This window comes from Agelaius phoeniceus, chromosome Z (genome assembly GCF_051311805.1).
Source record: "Agelaius phoeniceus isolate bAgePho1 chromosome Z, bAgePho1.hap1, whole genome shotgun sequence".
NCBI classification, from domain to species: Eukaryota; Metazoa; Chordata; class Aves; order Passeriformes; family Icteridae; genus Agelaius; species Agelaius phoeniceus.
The window spans coordinates 73,102,659-73,126,162 of NC_135303.1; the positions used below are offsets into that span (position 1 = coordinate 73,102,659).

General features: G+C 37.4%; 1 protein-coding gene across 2 annotated transcripts; it reads left to right on the forward strand.

Moving 5' to 3' along the window:
- Positions 1 to 25: 25 nt before the first annotated feature.
- TRIM23 (tripartite motif containing 23) lies at positions 26 to 22,228 on the forward strand. 2 transcript variants are annotated; one of them, XM_054651612.2, is made up of 11 exons: positions 26 to 210; positions 875 to 1,037; positions 8,173 to 8,294; positions 9,146 to 9,424; positions 10,038 to 10,220; positions 10,750 to 10,965; positions 11,962 to 12,096; positions 16,900 to 17,029; positions 17,147 to 17,257; positions 18,663 to 18,787; positions 19,125 to 22,228. In XM_054651612.2, exons 1-11 carry the CDS (start codon positions 121 to 123, stop codon positions 19,302 to 19,304), a joined length of 1,734 nt encoding a protein of 577 aa, XP_054507587.1. In that variant the 5' UTR covers positions 26 to 120; the 3' UTR covers positions 19,305 to 22,228. The 2 variants fall into 2 exon arrangements, with proteins under 2 accessions (XP_054507587.1, XP_077027418.1); XM_077171303.1 differs by lacking the exon at positions 9,146 to 9,424.
- The last annotated feature ends 1,276 nt before the right edge of the window (positions 22,229 to 23,504 follow it).

The window sequence follows — 23,504 nt, forward strand, 5'->3', positions numbered from 1 at the left end:
TTACATCTCTGTAGTTTTGCAGTTCTGCAGGGCGGCGCCTGCGCCCGCCGGGGTGGTGCCTGAGGTAGCGGCAGTTCCCCGCTCCTTCCTGCGGGGCCGCTCCGCTCCGCCCGCCCCGAGATGGCGGCCCTGGCCGTAAACAAGGCCGGGCCGGAGAGTGGCCGCGGGCCTGGCGGTGGCGGTCGCGGCCCGGCGGGCGCCGCGGTGAAGGTGAGGTGGTAGCTCGGCCCAGCTCCTGTGGTGGGGCGGACTGTGCCCGCCCAGGACACGGCGCGGGAGGCCTGTGGTACCCTGGGTGCCGGGCTTATGGACTGGTTTTGGTGGTTTTTTTTTCTTTCTCTGTGACTATCAGTTGTGCTTTTTGTTTATAGCTTGAGATGTTCCGGCCCACAACTGTTTGCTCGCACTAGCTCAGTGCTGCGTTTATAGCTTGCTAGTTGACTTACTTGGTGTGACTGACCTCTTTATGAGCATCAGCAGCGAGGGGAGACTCCACCGGTCAACACTCTGCTCTGGCAGGGTCTTGCTGGCTGCTTCCTTTTCCTGCGAGGGTGTTTCTTCTGCTTGTGCCTCTTGACCAGTAGGCTTGTCTTGTGGCAGTGTATTAAATGAAGCGGGTAGGAACTAGTGGTGGTCAGGCAGGAGGCTGACGAGTTAAAATGTTCTGTTTGTGTCTAATTATTTATTTACTTTTTAAAAATTGGTAGTATGATCGTTATATGTGTGCATATAAAGCAAAATTACTGACTCAGCTTATTGCATGAATTACTGTGATTGCATGAACATCTGTAACATAAATTGTTGTACAGCTTTCTGTGTGAAGTTTTGCTTATTAATTAGCTTAAAACCAAAAATGGTCTTTTTTCACTTACAGGTTCTTGAGTGTGGGGTCTGTGAAGATGTATTTTCTCTGCAAGGGGACAAAGTTCCCCGGCTGCTTTTGTGTGGCCATACTGTCTGCCATGACTGTCTTACCCGGCTTCCCCTTCATGGCAGAGCAGTTCGTTGTCCTTTTGATCGACAAGTTACTGAACTAGGTAAGAAAATAGAAGTTTTACATTCTGGAAACATTGCAGTCACAGATATCTAGAAGATAGTGCTTGACATAGATTCTTAGTGCTCCACTTAGTGATGGTATTTCCAAGTAATGAATGTGTAGTAAGGAAAAGAAAGAAAAGATTTTGCATTTATGTTCTTGCACCTGGGCTTGCACGCTTTATACCTGGACATCTTCTTGTATACCTATTTACAAAGGAACTACTCTGTTTAATGGTTCTGTGTAAGGGCGAGGGAAATGGTAAAGTGTGAGAATCATGAATGATTCCCAGTCTAGTAGAGTGCTTAAGAGGAATGGTTTGTTTGGCTTCTTATATATGACTATGCAGCTGCACAAGATTTCTTAAACTATGCTTTTAGAGGGAGAATCTTAGAGCACAACACTTGGTCCTGTTGTTATGAAACATTTTTGTCCAAGACCATTGCTTTTTCTCTTGTGATGGGGAACTTGTTGCTTCTTAGTTTCTATTATGCAATTTTTCCCAGGCATCTGAAAGGATCCTATCATTTTTTGGTTGTGTTTCATGTTTGATGAAAATAAAGCTTTACAAAAGCATTTACAGGTTTTTTTTAATCCTTCTGATGAGTTTTTTATGAAATGCTGTGTTATTAAATCTCCAAGTCCCCTACAGTTAGGAAGAAGGATGAAAAGCTTCAGGATCCCTATATATTGAAGAGTTGATAAATAGAGTTGCATCCTGCTGTTTAACACTACAAAGAAGAAGGATGCACTGTGATCAACAGTTGCTCACAAAAGTAATGGGTAGAAAATCTTAGCCAAACAGCTTGAAAATAAAAATACTTCTGTGAATGAAAGTTTTACCTGGTGATCTGAGGGAGGGGGAGTTCATAGGCACTTTATTCTTTCCATATCCAACACCATTGAGACATATTACTGGTTATAGGATATAAAACTAGGAAGTTTTGTGTAGTGCAGCTCATGGCCCGTCTTTGAGACATCTATACATTTGCTACCTTTCTCTAATCACCTAGTAGTTGCTGGTGTTGGTTAAATTTGCTGCACTTGTAGTTCTGTTTTTTTCTAGAGCTTAGGAGCAGTGAGGGACAATTCAGGTCCCAGAGGAACTTTTCATACTTCCCTCCCTTCTGTTTGAGGATATGAGAAAGCAAGTTCCATGTTCACCCTAAATCAATTCTACAATTTAATGAATTTAATGAAATAATGTTTTCTAGTCTCAGAGAGCTGTTTAGTGTCTAAGGACCACTGCCAAGAGAAAATTGTGTTGAAAGAAAAGCTGTAAAATTAGGACATAAAGCTATGTGTGCTGAGCACAGTTTCTTAATCAGTAACTATGGATTTTATGGAGACTTTTAGTTGGTCTAAAGTAACCTATGGTACTTTTTTTCCATTGCTCTTATTACTAAAGCACTTAATACTATATTCATCCAAGTTTTCCTAGGTAATGTTGGGAGCTTTTTGAAATTAGTACTGGGGGATCTGTATATGGGTAGATACTTTTTTTGTATTTTTTTTAACTGGACTCAGTTTAAATATACAGAGCTGTCTCTTTCTATATATAACTGTATGTGAAGGAAGGGTTAGAAGTACTTCATGAATCAGGATTATTGGAAATATGTATTCTGCAACTGAAAATTGAAACGTTGTTTGCATGCTTAGCAAAATTTTCTAGTAGTTCACAGAATCCTGTTACAAGAGAAAACATTTTGTAATGAACAAATAATACTAAAGCTTGCCCAAACCATTCTGCATTGCAGAATAGATAAAACATTGGTTTTTGTTGGGTTTTTAAAGAATTCTTTAATGAAGTTCCCTGTGATTTAATCTTCTAATGGAAAATTTGAATGAGTATGTACATGCTGGAGGTATGTGAACTGTTGTCTTCAACTGGATTAACATTTTTTTCAACCAAAAAGGTGCAATGGAAAAGTTAGTTTGATTTTCAAACTTTGAAATCATATATTCTGGAGAGTGTTGATTCAGATAGTTTATATAGGGGAAAATCCAATAAGTGGTATCTGTAGAAAAAGAGGCTCCTCTCAAAGATTTTCCTAAAAGTATGTTGATCTGGGAGAAAAGGAAAATAATTTCTTGCAAATTGTTTTCTTGCTTCCTGTCTCTCACTGGTTATTTTTGGCTGGTGAGTTTGTTTGTTTGTTTGTTGGGGTTTTTTGTTTGTTTGTTTGTTTGTTTCTGTTGGGTTCTAGTTTTTTAAATTAATATACAGACCAGGGTATTTTTAGGAAAAATGCACTTTGGAGAGTCTCTCTATCTACCATTACTGCAGAGCTGAAATTATTTTCTATCATTAAAACTTGTTCACAGAGGTATGCAGGTGATGACATCCTTCATGTAATCCATCTGATTACATGGTCTTGCTTAGATTTACACATGCCTTTGCTAGTGTTTGAGTGCCAAGCTGAAGCTTAAAAATGCTGTGCAAGAAAATACATTTAAACATTTAGGCAAAAGTTGTTCCTTTATCCCTTTCATTATTTATAGTACTTTTGCAGTCAAGCTTCATGCTTCTGAAATTGACGTTTGTATAGTTAGCTGGAGTCAGTCTTAATATCTTTGGTCTGTCATTTTCTCATTCATGGCTGACACATTTCCTGCTATTCACGTCATCTTCTTCTTCTGAGATGACAGAATGCGTAATGATTTTTCTAATGGACACAAACATTCTTTGTAGGCACAAGGATGAGCTCACTAGACTCTCACATTTGTGATCAAAGCACAATTTGAGGTGAAGTCCAAGAAGAGTAAATGGATGTATTTACAGAACTCATTGTTTAATGATTTCAAATAGGAAATAAACACTTGGTCAGTTGTGTTGAGAATGTGTAGGTCAGGTACCTAAAATTTTTGTAGGTAGATTTAAAATAAAAAAGAGCAAAGTCCCATTTGTGTAAATATGTAAACTTTATGATAGATACCAGCAAAATGAGACGTGACTTTTTTGAGAGAATGCATGCTTATGACAAGGTAATCCACCTAGTGGACCAGGGGAAGCCAGTTGTGGTCTTTTGTATTTCAGTAAAGTTTTGGTGCTGTCTCTCACAGTGTCCTGCTGGACAAGATGTCCAGCACACAGCTGGATAAGCAAGCACATCATGTGCTGGGAGAGCAGCTGGTTCATGGGTCAGGCTCAAGGGGTTGCAGTGAATGGGTGACATCAGAGTGGTGCCTCGTCACTAGGTGGGGGTTCCATGGGGCTCCACCTTAGGATCTGTGCTCTTCAACATCTTCAGAAATGATTGGGTGCTGGACTGGGAGGGATATGAAGTTCACAGATAATACAAAACTGGGAGGAGCTGTTGGCTCTGGCTGGGAGGCCCTGCAGAGAGGGCTGGGCAGTCACCAGCCACATGAAGTTCAAGAGTAAGGGGAAGGTGCCACGTTATGCATGGGATGTGGGGCAACCCTGGATGTACAGACAGACTGGGAATGAGAGGCTGGAGAGCAGTGCCATGGAAAGGAGCCCTGGGCAAGCTGATGGCAAGCTGAACATGAGCCAGCAGTGCCCTGGCAGCCAGGAGGGCCAAGTGTGTCCTGTGGGGCATCAGGGACAGCATCACCAGCCAGGCAAGGGAGGGGATTGTCCTGCTGTGCTCTGCACTGGGGCAGCCTCACCTCCAGTGCTGGGGGCAGCTCTGGGTGCTCCAGTGTAAGAAGGACAGTACTGGAGGGTGGCCAGAGAGGGCATGGAGGGGTGAAGGGCACTGAGGGGAAGCAGGATGAGGAGTGGCTGAGGTCACTTGGTCTGTTCAGCCTGGAGGAGACTGAGGGGAGACACCATTGCAGTCACAACTTCCTGCTGAGGGGAAGAGGAGGGGCAGGCACTGATAATCTGCTGTGTGGTGAGCAGTGACAGGACTGAGGGAATGGCCTCAAGTTGTGTCAGGGGTGTTTAGGTTAGGTATTAGAAAAAGGTTCCTCACCCAGAGGGTGGCTGGGCACTGGAATAGGCTCCTCAGGGTCACAGCACCAAGTCTACCAGTGTTCAGGAAATGTTTGGAGGATGCTCTTAGGCAAACAGTGTGGTCATTGGGAATTGCCTGTACAGGGCCAGGAGTTGGACTTGGTGATCCTTGTGGGTCTCTTCCAACTCAAGATTATTCCATGATTCTATGTTTTATAGGATGCTTGCTGGTTATAAATTCTGTGTCAGTAAATTTAAACTTAGCATGTAAGGTTCGCTTGTTTTTTAGCTGTGCCGAGATGGACATGTTATACAATTGCTTGTACTCGTATTATCAAATCCCATGATACATAATAGAAAGAATGTAAGAGTGATGTATCTTTGTTTCTCATGACATCTTAGAGTTATGGACAAAAAACCCAACTACATAATAGCTACTCACTTATCTTTTCTGATCTTCTTGGTAACAATTCAGTAAATTAGTTTCATTTTGACTTTCTCTTCACTGCTAGACATGGAACAGAACATGATTAAGTCACATACAATGTTGTAAACTGAGAAGAGTACTTCTCGGTTTCTAGGGTTTTTGTAATAAACACTAAAACCTGTGAAAGAAAAGACTTTTGTAGGAAACTGTAATGATTGAGTAGCTTGTTCCTCTTGCAGCCTTACCCAGTGTTTGCCTAAAGGCTAAGACAATGTTTGCTTAAAGACTAGGAACTATAATCTCTTACTTAAGTAGGTTTATCCTTTTGGTACATGTACATCCATTTATACTGGGCTATTAATGGCTATCTGGATTAGTGGCTAATCTGAAAATAGAAGGTGCATGTTAGTATCAGCCGTTATATTGCTGTGTTGTTAATGTGACTATTTTGTATGCTGTAGAAGCTGAAGGTTGTGCACAGTTAGTTTGCTGTGGGAAAGTGCTAAACACCCTAGAAGGGAACCACATAGCCACTTTACAGTGCTTTGTTTTCTGAGAGGTAGTCTGTCTAGATACCTATTTAGCAAATCCAGACTGTTTAGAAACTGTTTTGATGTAAATTAAATTCTAAAAGTATATATATAGTGCTCTGTATTTCTTCAGCTGGTAATAAGAGGTGACTCGTTCTGTGTTACGGAAAAAACAGTGATCTTGCTAGGAGTGCTCAACCTAAAAAATTACTAAGCTCTGAGGTCAGAATATATCAAAGCAGATGACTTTGCTGGTGCTTAGTGTAATTTTGGAGGGACAGAACATACCTTCTGTAAACTCCTTCAAGATCTGTGATAAATAAAAGTCAGAATATTTTGTTTGTTTGTTTGCAGCTTGTTTTGTGGAGTGCACTGATCTTAGATTGGGTGTTGGCAATGTAGTGCCTCTCTGGAGCAGAGACAGCTTCCACCATGGAACTGATAAATGCAGAGGTCCCTGACTTTAAAATAACAGACTTTTTAAAGCACCTAGCTTTATATCTAACTTCAGTTAGATAGCACTAGTTACTGACTAGTGCTTCCATAGGCCCATTTCTGCAAGCAGCAAATGCATGGTCTTTACTGGTAAACATATTTTTTTAAAACAGGTTATCAGTGTTGTTTATACCCATTGAGAGTGTTGGAGCATAAAATAGTTAAAGATGCTCCCATTTATTGCTATAGGAAAACAGTATCATCCATTTATTGCCTTTAATCTGTGAGGCACATAAATTCTCAGTGACCAAATCTGAAATAGAGTATTACAGTCTATAGTCTCTGAGAAAGATGGACTAGGGAAAAAAGTTGCATGAAGTTGAAGTCGAAGCTACATTAAGCAGTGTGGTTACCAGCTGGGTATTTCTCATAACTGTGTAGTTGTTGTCTGTCTGGTCATTTAGAACTGCACTCATTCTAATGATAAATCACAGTCTATGGAGTGTTTGATAAATGTCCATATTGAAGAAGTAAAACTTCATGTCTGTAAAAGATTAGTGAGATGACACTGAATTCCAGAAGGATGAAGGGCACATACGAGACTGCCACAGGGCAGCATACTTTAGGAGTTAGGAAACAACATGAAACAACTGGACAATTCAAGTAGTCTGGACTCTCTGGGAAAACACATGGAATACTGTTTCCTTGAGTTCATGTAGATAGCTGATGTGTCATGTGCACAAACTGAAATGCAGAAGTTTTGTCTGCATATAAGGAAACAATTTTGACTGTAAGAGGAACCAGGCTCTGCCACATGTTGCCCAGAGAGGTGATAGCATCTCCCTCCTTGGAGATTTTTAGAAGATGCCTGGGTGTGGTCCTGGGTACCCAGCTCTAGGTGACCTAGGCAAAGTGATGAAGAGGACCCTCCCAACGTCAACAATTTTCTGGTTTTGTTATGGTCAAAAAGTAATGATCCAGGGCTCAAAGATGATGCTTGATCTCATGAGCCACCTTTTCCTTGCAACAGAGAAAATGTCATTAAATTTATGACAGTTACACTGAAAAAGAGTCAAGGGATGGCAATTCCTTGAAGAAGCAACTGCTAGGATTCTCATATGCTATGTGGCCAATATGGTTACCATTTAGCAGCAGTTATTGGGATGCCGTTCTGATTTTGCTTCTCATCTCGTTGCTTCATATTAATTTCTACGCAATAAGGATCATGCAGGAGCAGACATGGGTTTCTGCTTTGCTCTAGGGAGTATGAGTGATCTTCCATTTTATCAAATAGTGTAGCACCTTGGGTTTTGTTTCTGAGTATTGTTTTAACTCTTACTTAGATTTTGCTGGCATGAGATCTGCAATTGGTGCTGCATCTTGTGATACAGGGAATAAGGTTTCTCAGTAGGGAATTCTTCATGGCTTCCATTAGTAGGGTAGAAATGTTCACTATACCTCTGAAAACAATTATTTTTATAATGCACAGTGTTTGTGTGTTCTTTGTATTCTTGTTAGCTATTGCAGATTATTTTACAAGTATTTTTACTATGTTTCTCTAAATTTTTAATAATCTTGGCATCTTTTGATAGGGAAGATCTGCGTGAATATTAAATAGCTCAATGATCAAAGGAAGGAAGAAGATGGAATGAGCTTGCAGAAAAACTGATAGCTGTATCTCACTTGGTTAATATTAATGTAGTTGATATGCTCTTAATATTTGTCTGAATCTCAGCTGTGATTTGTGGAATTTCTCAAAATTATATGTGCTTGAGATTTTTCTTCCTCCCCTCTCCTTTGTTTACCTCTTCATCAAAAATAGGAGATTCTGGTGTCTGGGGATTGAAAAAGAACTTTGCTTTGTTGGAACTCTTGGAACGGTTGCAGAATGGACCTGCTGGGCAGTATGGGACAGCTGAAGAAGGCATTGGTCTGTCTGGAGAGGTACTGAGTTTTAAAACGAAAAACCCAAAAAACAAACCAAACAAACAAACAAAAGTTTCATTTGCTAGAAGTTATCTCTAAATAGGAAAAAGATTGAAAATTAGTTCTTTGCCAAATGTATTTTCACCAATAATACTGTTCTTTTCTTCCAGTATCTAATATTAAGGCTTCAGTTAATTGTTTATAATTAAATGCTAGTTGTACTTGACTAAAGCAGAAAATAAACTGGTATTAATAAACATGCATACTATTTCACCCCCTTTTTATGTCTTTAGGGTTTTTAGAAAAGGTTACTCATTTTGATATATTAGTTTTAGTCGTATAAGCACAGTTTTCTGAAACTCCTCAGGAATTCTTCCTAAATACTTCAGCTATTGTCAGTAGTTGCCTTTTATAGTAATTTTATTATATCATGTAGTACTTCATTAAAAAAGTAGCTGCTTTTATCATTTCAGTATTATCAGCTGGTGTGCAATATATCTTGCAATACCATTCTAGATGTAGATAACTTTCCTAAGTGCTTATTTGACTGTTGACGTTTTGTTTTTCTGTAAGTAATTTTCTGGTCTGTAATAACTGCTTTGGAGGAAGTTCCCAGAGCCAGATTTATTTCCTCCTCCAAACCTTTACAACTTGCACTGAAGCTTCAATTTATAAAATTACTGAACACTTTAAACTTACATTTTCAAAAAGGTTATTGAAAACTTATAATCCAGTTTCAAAGTAGTCTAAATATTTATTAGTGTATAACTTTTATACAAAGACTGTATTGTTTACAAGTCTTCTGCTTTTTCCTCCATTTTTGGGATTAAATGTTAACCACTTGAGTTTTGCCTGGTTTTCATTGTTAGAGTATCATTCGTTGCGATGAAGATGAAGCCCATGTTGCGTCTGTGTATTGCACTGTTTGTGCCACTCACCTGTGTGCAGACTGCTCCCAGCTTACTCATTCTACTAAAACTCTGGCAAAGCACAGGCGTGTACCTCTTGCTGATAAGCCTCATGAGAAGACGATGTGCTCCCAACACCAAGTGCATGCCATTGAGTTTGTTTGTTTAGAAGAAGGCTGTCAGGCGAGTCCTCTCATGTGTTGTGTCTGCAAAGAATATGGGAAGCATCAAGGTCATAAGGTACTGCTAGTAGTTAATTTCTAGTCATGCCAGGGGGTGGCTTGCATAATTATTTATCCCAATAAAGTACAAAAGGTTGTCAAGAAAGGAGGATAGATTCTTGATGTGTTCATCCCATTCTTTAGTTTTCCCTTTGTGTCAGACAGTTGCCATGGTAAAATAAAGGAAAAAAAATCTAAGAACTCAATGAATTACTAATGTGAATATATATATGTGAAAAAATACAGTCCCTTTATCTGCCTCTTTTCTGAAGTTTTCATGACATTGGGCCATCATTTAGAAAGCTGTTTTCATAATGCAGACACTACATACACATCACATCACTGGTGCAATCTAACTATTTTTTTTTTATAATAAATTACGATAAACAGGCAAGTTTTTGTTTTGTTGTGTAATTGCTAGATGTATGAGCTAATTTCAGCATAATCTGTAAGTCCTGACTGTTTTTTTAAATTGCAACATAGTTTTCAGTTCTTACTTGGCTATACTATATGTATGTGTAAAATATATGCCAAAATACTTGCGCATGTATATTAAATATGTAGTAAAATATAAAATATTATTAAGGAAGATAATTATGATTGATGTTTCATATGTTGCTTTTAATTAATAGCATTCTGTCTTGGAACCAGAAGCAAACCAGATTCGTGCATCCATTTTAGACATGGCTCACTGTATAAGAACTTTCACAGAAGAAATATCTGATTATTCCAGAAAATTAGTTGGAATTGTTCAGCATATAGAAGGAGGAGAACAAATTGTTGAAGATGGAGTTGGAATGGCCCATACTGAACATGTATGCTTTTAAAAATTTTTTATTTCCCCGACATGCACAGATTATTGGCTTTTCTGCAATAAATGGATAAAGACTTTCTTTGAAAATTATGCGTAGGTTTTAAAGGGCAAGATTTTAAGGTCTTCTATCTAGCACATCAGTATTGAGGCTTAGGTCAGCAGATAGATGGGAACTTGGTGTTACTATGTTTTTAGGCTATATGGAAATGTGGAGGCAGTGGAAAAAGTTGTTTCACTCCTAGTGTACAGACTGTGTATGTTCTCAGGTGGTATAATACTATTGAAGCTTTTTTCCCTGATCATTTTTATGAGGTGTTTATACATGCAAATGAGCTATGTGATTATAGGAGTAACTTCTAGAAGTGTTTTGGTATTATTCAGGAAGTCTTATCAGCCCTAACTGGGATATGAACTGTGATGTAGCCAGGCAGAAGTGAAAATAAATTAGAATCTGGAATAAAATTTAAAATTTGCTTCTGGAATCAACTGGTGTCCTTAAACTGTTGGATCTCCTTGCTGCAACACTCTAGGTACCAGGAACTGCAGAGAATGCTCGCTCATGTGTCAGAGCCTATTTTTCTGATCTTCATGAAACCCTTTGTCGTCAGGAAGAAATGGCTCTTAGTGTTGTTGATGCTCATGTGAGAGAGAAGTTGATTTGGCTTAGGCAACAGCAAGAAGATATGACCATTCTCCTGTCACAGGTTTCAACAGCTTGCCTTCACTGTGAAAAGACTTTGCAACAGGTAGGTTGGCAAGTGAGCTGTAGCATATGGCAAAATACATGGAAGTACAAATTAATTTTAGACTATAAAAAAAGAGATGGGATGGTATTCTTCATTATTTTCTTATAAGATTAAATCAGCCATGGTCTAACATGAGATATAAGTACTCGTTACAAGGGAGTGTTAGCCAAAAATAGTCAGTCCAAAAGTGTAGAGTCCTCCAGTTACTGGAAACCCTGTGGCATGATTTTTCTGGAGTACTTTCTGATATTTGTGAGGTTAGTGGGAAGGCAAGACAAGACTGAAGTGAAAAAAACACCCTACAGAATGTATTGGAAAGATTTTACAGTTACACTTGTAACATTGGTAATGCAACATCTTAAATGTATGAAGAAAGTGGCTGTATGTGAATTTCTCATTGGTCTCTTATTAATTCAATGTAATGATAGGAAAAAGTAAATAGTATGCATAGCAAATAGTAAACTGAGTGTGAGAAGCTACTTCGTGAATGTGTTATATGTACTTCTTTTTTACAGATTTGTTTAGAGCTTTTGTTTGTTTGTGTAGTCAGGTTTAACTGTACAAATGTTCTGAATCCTGAGAGGGGGGATGCTAGTATTTTCCTATTAAGTGTGTTGCCATATGTTGCAAAACAGTTGCTCTGTTCCATCTGTTTAAATGATACATGAAAAATATAAATGTTCTTTATATGTTACATTGATATTATTGTTTCTAATAATTTGTATTACTAGTAGGTGGCTCATAAAGAAAGTTTGTTAGTTTTTTTATAAACCTGCAGAACAACTTAGTATCTATTAGTGTTAAGGAAAACTGTTAAGATATTAATATTTGTGTTGCAATTTTAAATAAATCTATTTTGTGAATGTTAATTTCTTGAAGTAGTGTATTTCTATTTAAAAAGCCTTCTTTCTAGCAATGATATTTATATTGTATTTGGGGTATTTTTAAGTAAATTACTAAAAGAAAGGCATGCTTTTGTTTTCTTCGTCTGTTTAGGACGACTGCAGAGTAGTGTTGGCCAAACAGGAAATTACAAGATTGCTAGAGACATTACAGAAACAGCAGCAGCAGTTTACAGAACTTGCAGATCATGTACAGCTGGAGGCTAGCATACCTGTCACTTTTACAAAGGTATTCTTAATCTCATGAAAGTACAGTTATCCACTTTATGAAGTCCCAAATCTAATGTAAAATAATGCAGGAATAATTGATGTATGTTATTATGCTGTATTTGTTGCAACAAGTTGAGGCAATTCAGTATCAGTTAGAGCCACATTGTTTTATCACATGATGAATGCAATCTGGTATTTGAGCAGCAAACCACTGTGCTGCTGTAATAAGGGTGGGAAATGTTCTTTTGTCATTGACCATATCAGTAACTTTGAACATGAGCTGTTTTCTTTTAAAGAAGTTGGATGGCATTTGGGAGTTCTGGAAACATCTTTCTTTGATTATTTCCTGGAGATTGCTCACCTATTTTAAATTGAATACTACTATTATAACTTTCAGTTTATAATGTTAAAAAATTTATTTCTTTCAGTTTATTAAACAGCCATTTGTTTTACAGTTGCTTGGTATTCACTCATAGCTTAGCTTATACATGATTAATCTTCTAAGTAGGTTTGGGTTTTACTGCTTCAATATAATTTCAGTACCACTTTCATTAAAGGGGATGAAATTATTCAAAATTTGATAATGTTACTTCTATTCAGTGTATTTATATGGTATTTATTATTTATAATGCTTTCCTCATAGGAAAGTAAATAAGTTTGAAACTCAAGGAACAAGTACTTTGATGTATGGGTTTTTTTTAGTTCTGAATGGGTGAAAGAGGAAGAGGATCTATTGTGGCTGAGACAAAAATGAGAGTTTAACTGTGGCTGTTGAAACATTTACTGTAAGGAAATGAATGTTTCCATACAGATTCTATGTCAGTTCTTGCAGACTTTGGAAATTAAATTTCTTCAAAATCATTGATTTTGTAACCTCAGTATATTTGAATTTCCGTGTCAATGCAGCATTTTCACGTCTGCCTCTTTCCTATTTAGCAGAGACCAGAGCTCGTAGGGCCAAGGAAACCTCTTCTGCAAACCCTCATTATTCCATGAATGAAGCAGTAATCACAATTCACTGATGAAGAATAACGAGTCAGAGGGGCATTTTGAATTTTTGAAAACTTTGGCTTTCAGAGCTGTTTATCAGACTTGGAAAATTTTGGTTGTTAATTTCTGAGCGTTTGGAAAGAGAATGATAGGAGCTAGCTAAGGTGTTACAGGAGGCCTAAAATAGGCTTGAGGGACCCAGAAGACTTGGTTTTATCTTGTAACAATTTGTATTTTTATGAAGTCTTCTGAAGGTTAATTTCTGAATTTCAAAGGTGCTAAAGCAAGTGTAATTTTTCACAAAAACAGCCGTGAAAAAATAAGGTGAAAGTAATTCCTGCAGCCTCTTACTTTTTGTTTCCTCACATCTGATAAAGCTTAATATTCTCTTTCTTAACAATGTGTTTTTAGATTACTGTTATGCTGATGGCCACTATCGTGACTTGCAGTGAGGCTTGTTGTACATATCTGGACCTGGCAACAGATACCAGGCAGAAATAAAATCTTCAGACAAAAAACTGTAAACTGTTACTATATTACTGGAAAGGTCTCCCTCATGAGCTGGCATACACTGAAGGCTGCATCCATTATAAAATGTAAAAAAGCATTTCAGACAGTACCAGATCAGAGGAACATTTAATATCAAATGAAAGTTGTGGAGGTTTGAGGAGGGGAGGGAGAAGTCCTTTTCATTCTTGAAAATGAGTAAATTTTACCTATATTTTGTTTCACTGATGACACAAGAAAACAGGCATAGTGCCATTTCCTCTTTCTAAACCAGCTAGGGAAATGCCAGAATTAAAAGCTCTGAAGGGAGGATTTGGAAAATTCTCCTTGTCCAGGATCACGATCCTTATTTAAAGATAGTTTTCTGTTAAATGAGTGCAGTGGCCGTAGAACATTATATATAAGAAATGCATTTGGTCATCATGAATATGTATATGTGCATGCTGCAGAGAGAGAAAACTATTAAGGAGGCAGTGCCTGAGACTGACAGATAAATTCTCGTTATGATGTTAAACTAACTATGGGCAGCTAACCTTTACCAACATCAAGACAATCTGAGAAGGAAGTGTTCTCTCAGAGAGAAAGCACTTTAAGATACCATTAATGAAACCTGTATGGAGGGCTTTTGTCTCATCAAATTTCTCGAAAGAGGTCAAGGATAAAAAAGTGAAGAGATCATAGTTGCGGATTTTTCTTCTGCACTAAGATTTAAGAAAACAAGTTTTACTTAAACAGAAGTCTAAGGTTACCTGTTTTTAAGTTATGCACCTGCCAGAAATACAGACACAAAGGGAGTTTATTTGTCATTTTTAAGCAACATTTATTTAAAGGTGCTGATACAATTGACAATGAGAGACTTCTTTCATGTCAGTTTCTAGCTGTGATCGTGAATAGTCCATTATTACTGACTCATATTGCAGATGCTACACACAGTTTTCTAAGCAGCAACTTTGCTTGCAATGTTTTTTGAAGTGACAGAACTACTTGTGCAAAAAATGGAAATTTGGCATCCATCACATTTTGATTCCTTCTGAGAGAGTACAAACATGCTGAGAACAGCCTGTTTTCATTCCAAACCTTGGAGAAGGCAAACTGCAGCAGGATGGCTAAATTTGACAGCCTCACTCATCTCCTTCATTTCCCTGATGATTTAAGTGGTACTGCCTCTGCCCTCCAGCCATGGGAGCTGTCAGGTGACCAGTACATCTGGTGGTGCTGTGAGAGGACTGGCTCACTGTCAGCAAGCTCTGCCCATAGCCAGGGTACTGCCTCCTGCAAGAAACCTGTGAACTGAGCAGCTCTACACAGAGCTGCTGCTTTTCCTCTTTCCTTTCAGGTGCAGAGAAGAATTGGGGAGATCCACTGCCAGAAACTCTGGATAAAATCAGAACTAAAGTTTGAGTGTGAAACGAGTGCTGAGACATGGCATTTTTTAGACTCTTCAGACCCTTCTGCATACTTCGTTTTGTTCTTTCTTTCTCTGCACCTTGTCAAAAATCTGCCCACAAGTTCTTCTTTTCCAGAATGAGATAACCCATTCTGATAATCATGTTGTGTTGCAGTGTTGTCACTGAATTTCAGCTCTGACTCCAAATATCTAGAACTTAGACAAAAATTTATTAAAAAGCAGTAAAGTCTCAATGTTTTATTTTCCAAATCTCAAATAGTCTTTTGGTTGTGGAGCATATGCCTTGTGTAATAGTAGTACTGAACCTGCTGAGCTTATCCAAGTTCATTTCACAGATTCAAATAAAGTAATTTATTTATTTCATACTGGAAAGGTAGTCTGTGGAGTTCTATGATAAGGACCATCTGGGCCCATTTAGGTTTCAAGCAGCAAGCAGACAATTTCACAGGTCAATAATGTATCAAGATCTGCTGATTGAAGAAACTTCACAGTTGGCTTAGGAAATTCATGAGCTGCAAGCTCTTAAGCACAGGGAAGTTATTTAGGACAGTTATCATCACTATGTACCTTCCTTAATTCTTATTTTTTATTTTCTTATTTTCTTATTTTATGTCCACCGTTGCCTAGATTCAGAGAGCATATTTGGTTAGATGAACCCTTGATCTGGCTTTTACACTTATAGTCATGATGTTTGCATTGTGGTAATTGCATAATTATATTTAATTTTTTTTTAGGAAGCAGTTTCTCAAGGTATTTTTATTCTCTTCCAGGATTGTGATAGCATAAGGTCATTGAATTGTATTGATTATTCTGAAAGTATGCTACTTCTCTGATGACAGAAGGGAGAAAACAGTTGCTTGTCATGATGACAATATATCCAGATACATAATGGATCCTCTGTGTGTATCTATGTGTATATGGAAAGATAAATAGTTAGACACATCTCACATCATGTGATATAGATGTTTAAATGTCCTGCAACACTGTCAACCTGTTGGTCTTTTACCAAGAGATGATGTAGCATTTTTGCACTCAGTAGTATTTCTTCTGTGAGAAGAAATGAGAGGCGGTGTGGAGTAGGCACAGTGCTGTCTGGATTTTGCAAGAAAACAAATAGACTGCTACATAGTTCTGGTGATTGAAACCCTGGTGTTTCATCAAGATAGCAGTTCTAAGTACTTCAAAATGTGTTTCAGAAATATATACTAATCTCAGCCTATGTGTTTATTTTAGAATTTATGCTTTGCCATTTGATCATGTTGTCAGTGTCATCTCCTTCAATACTCAACAATAGCTTGCTGTAAACTACAGATAGGGAAGTTGATTCTCATTTCTTGTCTCCAAGCAAGACCTGGGGGATTTTGTTCGCTTTTCTCTACTATTTCAGATTACTGCTTAGTGCTAGTAATGTTGTTGTTGTTGCAAAGGATTGGAAGAGGCTTAGGGTGAAGAGGTAAAGCTATGGAACCTCCAGCAAGGAAGTAGTTCTCTAGGTGGAGGCATTAATAAAGTGGGGAAAAAAAAGGAGTTTCCTGGTTAGAGAACTCTAATTAATTGCCATAAAAAAATTCTTCACATGGTCTCAGCCAAGAATAAAGAAAGAATTTGAAATTTTATCAAATACAGACATACTGTCATGAAACTGGCTTTCTAAAAGATATGTTGTAACTCAGATCAGGTAAAAATTACAGGTTCACTACAGACATTATTGGATATTTTTGTTTCTATTATTGGATATTTTTGTTTCTATTTATATCTATTATTGCTGGGAGTGCTCATGCATTGTACTTTTGGAGACCATCCATTTAGTCACTTTAGAAATGGTGACAAAATACATGTTTTAAACATAAGGGTTTTCTAGATTGAACTTCCAAAATTTGCTGTTGCTATTAATACATAATATTCTGTTTCTTCCAGGACAACAGGGTACATATTGGACCAAAAATGGAAATTCGGGTTGTTACTTTAGGATTAGATGGAGCTGGCAAAACAACTATTTTGTTTAAGTTAAAGCAAGATGAATTCATGCAGCCAATTCCAACCATAGGTTAGTAGCTACAATTTAAATTTAATTACTTTTCTGAATGTTTGATTTATTTACTAATTTTGGTTATTTTATGTTCATACAGAGCAGGACTGTAAAACTTATATATTTTTATTCCAGGTTTTAACGTTGAAACAGTAGAATACAAGAATTTAAAGTTTACTATATGGGATGTAGGAGGAAAGCACAAATTGAGGCCTTTGTGGAAACATTATTATCTCAATACGCAAGGTAATACTGATACAGCTCTTAAAATGTATTTTGTCTTCTAGCTTGTGTTTCAAAGCCAGACAGATTATTAATAGAAATAATTTATGACAGTAGAAAGTTGTTCATCTAATGCAATGTACAGCTGTTAGATTCATGAGCTAATAAATTTTAATGCAGTTGGTCAGAGTGTCTACTGGATGATAAAGGTACATTCTCCATAAATCCATCAGACAGTTCATGGAGCCAAACAAAATTAGAACCTCTGTTAAATTGGTTCTAGCTGACAACAGACAAGGTACAGCGTCCCAAAGTCTGCATAGTGAGAAGCAGTACTTGCCAGGTATGGAATATAAATAGCACTTGAAAATACACAGCTTTTAGAAGCCTTTAGATAGCAGCTTAAAAAATTCTACCAAGTTCTGACTTGCTATTGCAGTGTAGTATCTGATTATAGACTAGATTATTGAGTCTGAAAGCACTGATGAACTTAAAAATTTGTGTTGTTGTTTTGTAAATTGTCCATAGGTTTTTCCCAGTTCAGACAGAAGTTCCTCTTGATTGATTCATTCACAATTATCTAAAATACTTAGGAATTACAAACGCCAGCTCATGTGCTCTGCTTTGTGCCTTATTTCAGCCTTAAATGCAAACTTTAACATTTTAAATTACTCATATTTTCAAACTTTTAAAAATTGTATTTTGAGATTGCTGTTGTCCTCTTAAAACATACTCTGTGAATTAGCATGGAATCATGCCTGCCTTGGAACTGCATGTTGGAGAGAAAGACAAGCAGTTACCCTGGTACATATCTGCAGTAGGTTATTTTTAGTTTTGGTGTTGGGGTTTTTCTCATTGCAAACCCCTTGATTTTAAATTCTGTCCTCTAGCTCTGCCCCTTTGACTCCCCAGTCATCTGGCATCTTAGTTACTCTCTAGTGGATAGTAAAATCTAATGCTGCTATGTCAGGTCCTTGACCATCTTTTTTGGATTGTGTAGTCTGTAGTTGAAGCAAGCTGTGCTGATTTGGCTGAACCTGTGAATATTACAGTCCATTAAGGGAAACTGAGACAGCCATGTGGGAGTTAATGGAGTATAAAGGGATCAAGAAATGGTTTAAACTGAGATACTTAATCCACGCATAGTAAATCTGGTTTTAGACCTAAGTAGTTAAAATATCATGGCCTTTATATTAGACTAGGGAAAAAAATTAGAGATTTTTTCACTGTTTAAGGATGAATTCTAGACTTCTGTTTAAAATACAGAAATATTTAAGGAATTTCTCAGTCATCCTGGATTTAAAATTGAAGTTGTGTACTGAGGAACTTCACATAGGAAGCTTCTAGAAAAAGGAATGGTGTAAGTTGAAGGTTAATTTTGCAGTTTATATGTGAATGTGTGTAAAACATTTCTCTTCTTCTTTCATAGCGGTGGTGTTTGTTGTTGATAGCAGTCACAGAGACAGGGTCAGTGAAGCATACAGTGAACTTGCAAAATTATTAACAGAGAAGGAATTGCGGGATGCCTTGCTCTTGATCTTTGCTAATAAACAGGTACTTGTGATTTGGTTTTACTCTCTTTTCCTCAGTTTGTCCATCCAATTCCAACCTTCTGAACCCTCTGCTGTGGGTAGAGAGTGCTAATGTGGAAAGATAAAATGGAGATATTTTCCTTATGTGTAATGCTGGTCAAGTAAGTGTTGGTGCTAAGCGTGCTTAGTAGATTGATCAATCAGGGGTTTTTTTATGATAGCAAGTAGTAAATGCTTAACTGTTTGATTTGTCTTTTGTGTTTGAGGAGTTGTTATGTCATCTGTAGCTTCAGTCTAAGCCAATGAAATAGCTTCAAATATAATACAGATGAATAATTGAGTCTTTGATTCTCTTGCAGGATGTAGCAGGTGCTCTTCCAGTGGAAGAAATCACAGAACTGTTGAGTCTCCACAAACTCTGCTGTGGCCGTAGCTGGTATATTCAGGGTTGTGATGCCCGAAGTGGTACAGGACTTTATGAAGGATTGGACTGGCTTTCAAGGCAGCTAGTGGCTGCTGGTGTCCTGGATGTGGCTTAACATAACATCAGCTGCAATTTAATGTTGTAGTTTATGGTTTTGTTTTGTTTGCACGATTTAGGGTGTTGGCACCAGGTCTGCTCCCTGAAGAGGGGACTTCATTTAAGTTGATGGTTACAAAAAAATATAACCCTTGGATAATTGGTTCAGTAAACTTGTGTCATTATAGTGATTTTGCAAGTTGATACACTTACATTTAGTGGATAATGGAAGAGTGTTACAAGGATGCATTGAAATTACTTTTTGAGATATTGTTAAAATTTAATTTTTTCCCTGATAAAATATGCATTGGGTTTCATGTAATAGATATAATGCGGTTACAGTAGTTAATTAGTATTATAAGAATTCTGAGTAGTTTAGAAATACTTTCCCGTGAAGCTATTCTAACATCCATCTCAAGTTTATTAGAATAGCCAGCTCTATTAGTTAGAGATAAGTGGTGCTACTCTTTAATATCAAAAGAATCCATAAATACAAAGGTGGCATTGAAACTTACATGCAGCTACACCATGTAAAGAAAATGTTTCCCTTATTATTTATTAACCTCCTTGTTTGTTACAGGAAGGCAGCATAACTGCACAACGGAAATTCAGAATTGGAGAAAAGTGTTGCAGAGCTAAGGGGCTTTGGCATTACTTAGCCACTTGTTTTATATCTTGGAGGCAGGGGTTAGTTGGGTTTTTCACACTGAATTATTTATGGATATACTATGGTGATACTGAGGTGAAAGTGTTTTGTGCATACTTGGGGACATAATCTGCCTTTAGAGATTAAGTTTATTCCTGAAGAAGTCAAAATAAATTTTAAAAAAACAACTTCTTAAAGAAGTACAGTGGTGTAATGTCAGTCCAGCTATGTGCTTTTATGTAGAAGTCATGATTCCAGAATAAGGGAGTGGCCTTAAAATATTCAATAGCACAATGTAAAACCAGTGAACATTAATTGTAAGTCTTTAGAATGGTAGATGGTAAAATATGATATAAAACTTCCATAATTACTGTATCTTCTACATGAAATTGTCACCAATGCCTCTATTTTTGAAGATTACTCATTCATGAACCCATGAAATATGAGTGTAGTGCTGTTTAAATTTAGAGAAGGTTGCAATGACCCAGTGATATCTTTTTTTCTGCTGGACATGCAACTTTGTGAACAATTTTATCTGTCTGGTATGCACACCAGAATCTTCTTCCCTTTTCTCTCAGTCCATGGCCACTGCCAGTTGAAGTAGCCTATGCCATGGACTCTCTTCATGTTGGTAGAGAAGCTACAACGACTCTGAGCAGTAGATCAAAATTCTGTATTATAACTTTTCTTACTGGAGTAGAGGTAAATCAGGAGAACTAGGTAGTGCAAGTGGACAGTGTTGTTTCACAGACATGGAGATATTTTTACTGTGCTGAAAAGTGTTTACATGTGAGAGCTCTGAACCTCACCTAGTAGAGAAAGTGTATCCCATTGTCTGGGGCTTGCTTTCATTGTATTATTAGGAATTTTATGTTGTTTTCCTGCTACATACCTTAGGTAAAGCCAAAAATGTGTAAACGAATAATTTAGTACATTTGCACTTTTCTTCTAGAGGAAGCAGTTAATGTAACTACTTCCTTATTACGACACTTGTAGTATTCTTCTTACTTAAATTTCAGGTAAATTATGTTAAATGCAGCTTCAGATTCAGCAGGTCTAATGACGTGAATAATACCTGAAGGAACACTAAGCTTTAAAGTAGTTTAATGTTTGTGAAGTGGTCTTCAATGCCTACACATGTACAGGTACTGAGACAGAGTATTTAGTCTTTATTAAGACAACCTGATAAAATTGGAAACAGTTTATGGAGTGAAAAGTGGGGTTTTTGCACATACCAAACTTAAAATTGTTCTTCCTTCCCAGCCTGTAACTTCTTGCACAGTACACAGTTGGTGGCTGTGATTTGAGCATCTGCTTAGACTGTGCTGTAGAGCAACCCCTGACCTAGTTAGGGCTGACTGTCCCTTCACAGCTCTTTTTGAAATATGAACAAGTTCTGCTAAGTATGGTAGATATCTTTTCCTGTAATATTTTTACAGAAGACATGCATTCTTTAGAGGAATCCTGATTTAGTATCATTTTAGCTGCCTTAGGCTTCAGTTACACATGCTGCTCAGTATAGTTCTAATTCAAAATATTCAAGGTGACTAGTTGGTATTTAATGTAACATTAAATTTGAGGGGAGAGGAAAAATTCTCACTCATGCATATTTTCAAGTACAAGTGATTGCTTGTGACACATGGAATGCTACCATGAAAGTGTTTTTAAATTGAATTTATTTAAGATGACTTGAAGTAAATGTGAAAGTGTTGCATATGTCTGTGAACTCTTCAGCGTACACTAAGAGGTTTATTCGTATTATACATTAATACAACATATAAATGGCTTTAGTTATAAATTTAAGCTTGTTTCATCACTTTTACTGAACTTTCGTTTTTAGTGTACTGACTTATGGAATATGTAATTGGAATATTTCTTGAACTAGAACTCACTAAAGCATTGCTAACTGTTTAGAAAGACTGAATTAACTTTTCAAAGGATCTTGATGTAATTTTGAAATTGAGTAAATGCAACATCCCGTGACTGTGTTGTAGCTTTCTTTAAAGAACCTCATTTCAAAAATAGTATGTCTGTGCTAACTGAACAGTCATGTTTTATCACTGTTTCTGTATTCTATCTTCAAAATTACAGTGGACTATGAGGGTCTGGTTCGAGAGTGTTGAGTAGATGTGGATCTTATGTAAAGATTTCTTTAAAGAAAGAGCTCTTTTAGTAGAAGATATTTGTGAACTGCTGCAATTTGCATTGCTCAGAAAATAATTTCTTTTCAATAAAATATGTAAAGCCTTCAGAACTAATTTTAATAAACTTGCCTTTTTGTTTTGTTTTTTAAGGTCCTCTGAGAATAGAGGTGCACTACATTTAACTTCCTATGGAATATTTCTTACTGATTGTGTATCTCACTAAAGATAAACTTCCTGATGGTGTGACAGTGTTCACAGGGGTTCTTGGATGAGGGAAGAGATCAGAATGTTGACTCCATGTTCAGAAGGCTTGATTTATTATTTTATGATATATATATTATATTATAACTATACTACAAAGAAATAGAAGGACAGGTTTTGTCTCTCAGAAGGCTAGCTAAGAATAAAATAGAAAAGAATGATAACAAAGGCAGCTGGCTCGGACAGAGAGTCCAAGCTATCTGGTCTGTGGTTGGCCATTAATTGTAAACATTCAAAATGGCCAGACACACCTGATGCATTCCACAGCAGCAGATAACCATTGTTTACATTTTGTTTCTGAGGCCTCAGCTTCTCAGAAGAGAGAAAATCCTAAGAAAAGATTTTCACAAAAAGATGTCTGCGACATGATGGTAGCAGCAACCTTTGTGGAAATATATTTGGTTATTATGCATCATATCTCGATTCATAAATGAAGTTACCATAACTGTAAACTCCCAAGTCTTTTATGAGTGCAGTGGTGTTAGGTGAACATAAACTGCCATGATCAATTTTACTGTTGATAGAGTACATTTAACTAAGCAGCATAGTAACAGGACCCTGTTGAACCACTTTCACTACAGCTTGAGAAGTTGTCTCAGCTTTCAGTGTGAGTCTACTGTTTGTGAACAGAGAAAAATGCATGAGTGATGTTTGGAGGCTGTCTTGGGCAAAGTGATCACAAAAGGAGGTTTCCATTCTTGGAGCAGTAAGGATACGGGTCAGCAGCTCTGCCACCTTGGACTGTCAGAGGGCAGACTAGGGCCTCTTTGGGAAACTAATTGAGAGTCCTGTTGGAGGTAGTCCTTAAGAGCAATGGAAGAGTCCAGGAAGGCAGAAGGAAATCCTAGCAAGAGGTGCAGGAGCAGGGTCTACCCAGGTGCTGAAAGATGAGTTGGTGAGAAGGGAGGTCAGCCTGGCTCAACAGAGAGCTCCAGTTAGAACAGGCAGAGAAAAATTTTATAACCTCTGGAAGAAAGGACAGGTAACTGATCAGGACTACAGGGGTGCTATGAGGTTATGCAGGGAGAAAATCAGAAGGGCCAAAGCCCAGCTAGAACTTGACCTTAATACTGGTGAAAAAGACAACAAAAAATGTTTTTGCAAATACATCAGCAACAAAATGGCCACTGAGAATCTCCATCCTTTACTGTATAAGAAGGAAACAGTA

What these genes read in the sequence shown, in the direction of transcription:
- TRIM23 (XM_054651612.2), top strand. Translation starts at nt 121, where the DNA reads ATGGCGGCCCTGGCCGTAAACAAGGCCGGGCCGGAGAGTGGCCGCGGG. An exon ending in GCAGCCAATTCCAACCATAG is followed by an intron (nt 17,030 to 17,146) that starts GTTAGTAGCTAC and finishes TTTTTATTCCAG; the next exon opens with GTTTTAACGTTGAAACAGTA. An exon ending in TGATCTTTGCTAATAAACAG is followed by an intron (nt 18,788 to 19,124) that starts GTACTTGTGATT and finishes ATTCTCTTGCAG; the next exon opens with GATGTAGCAGGTGCTCTTCC.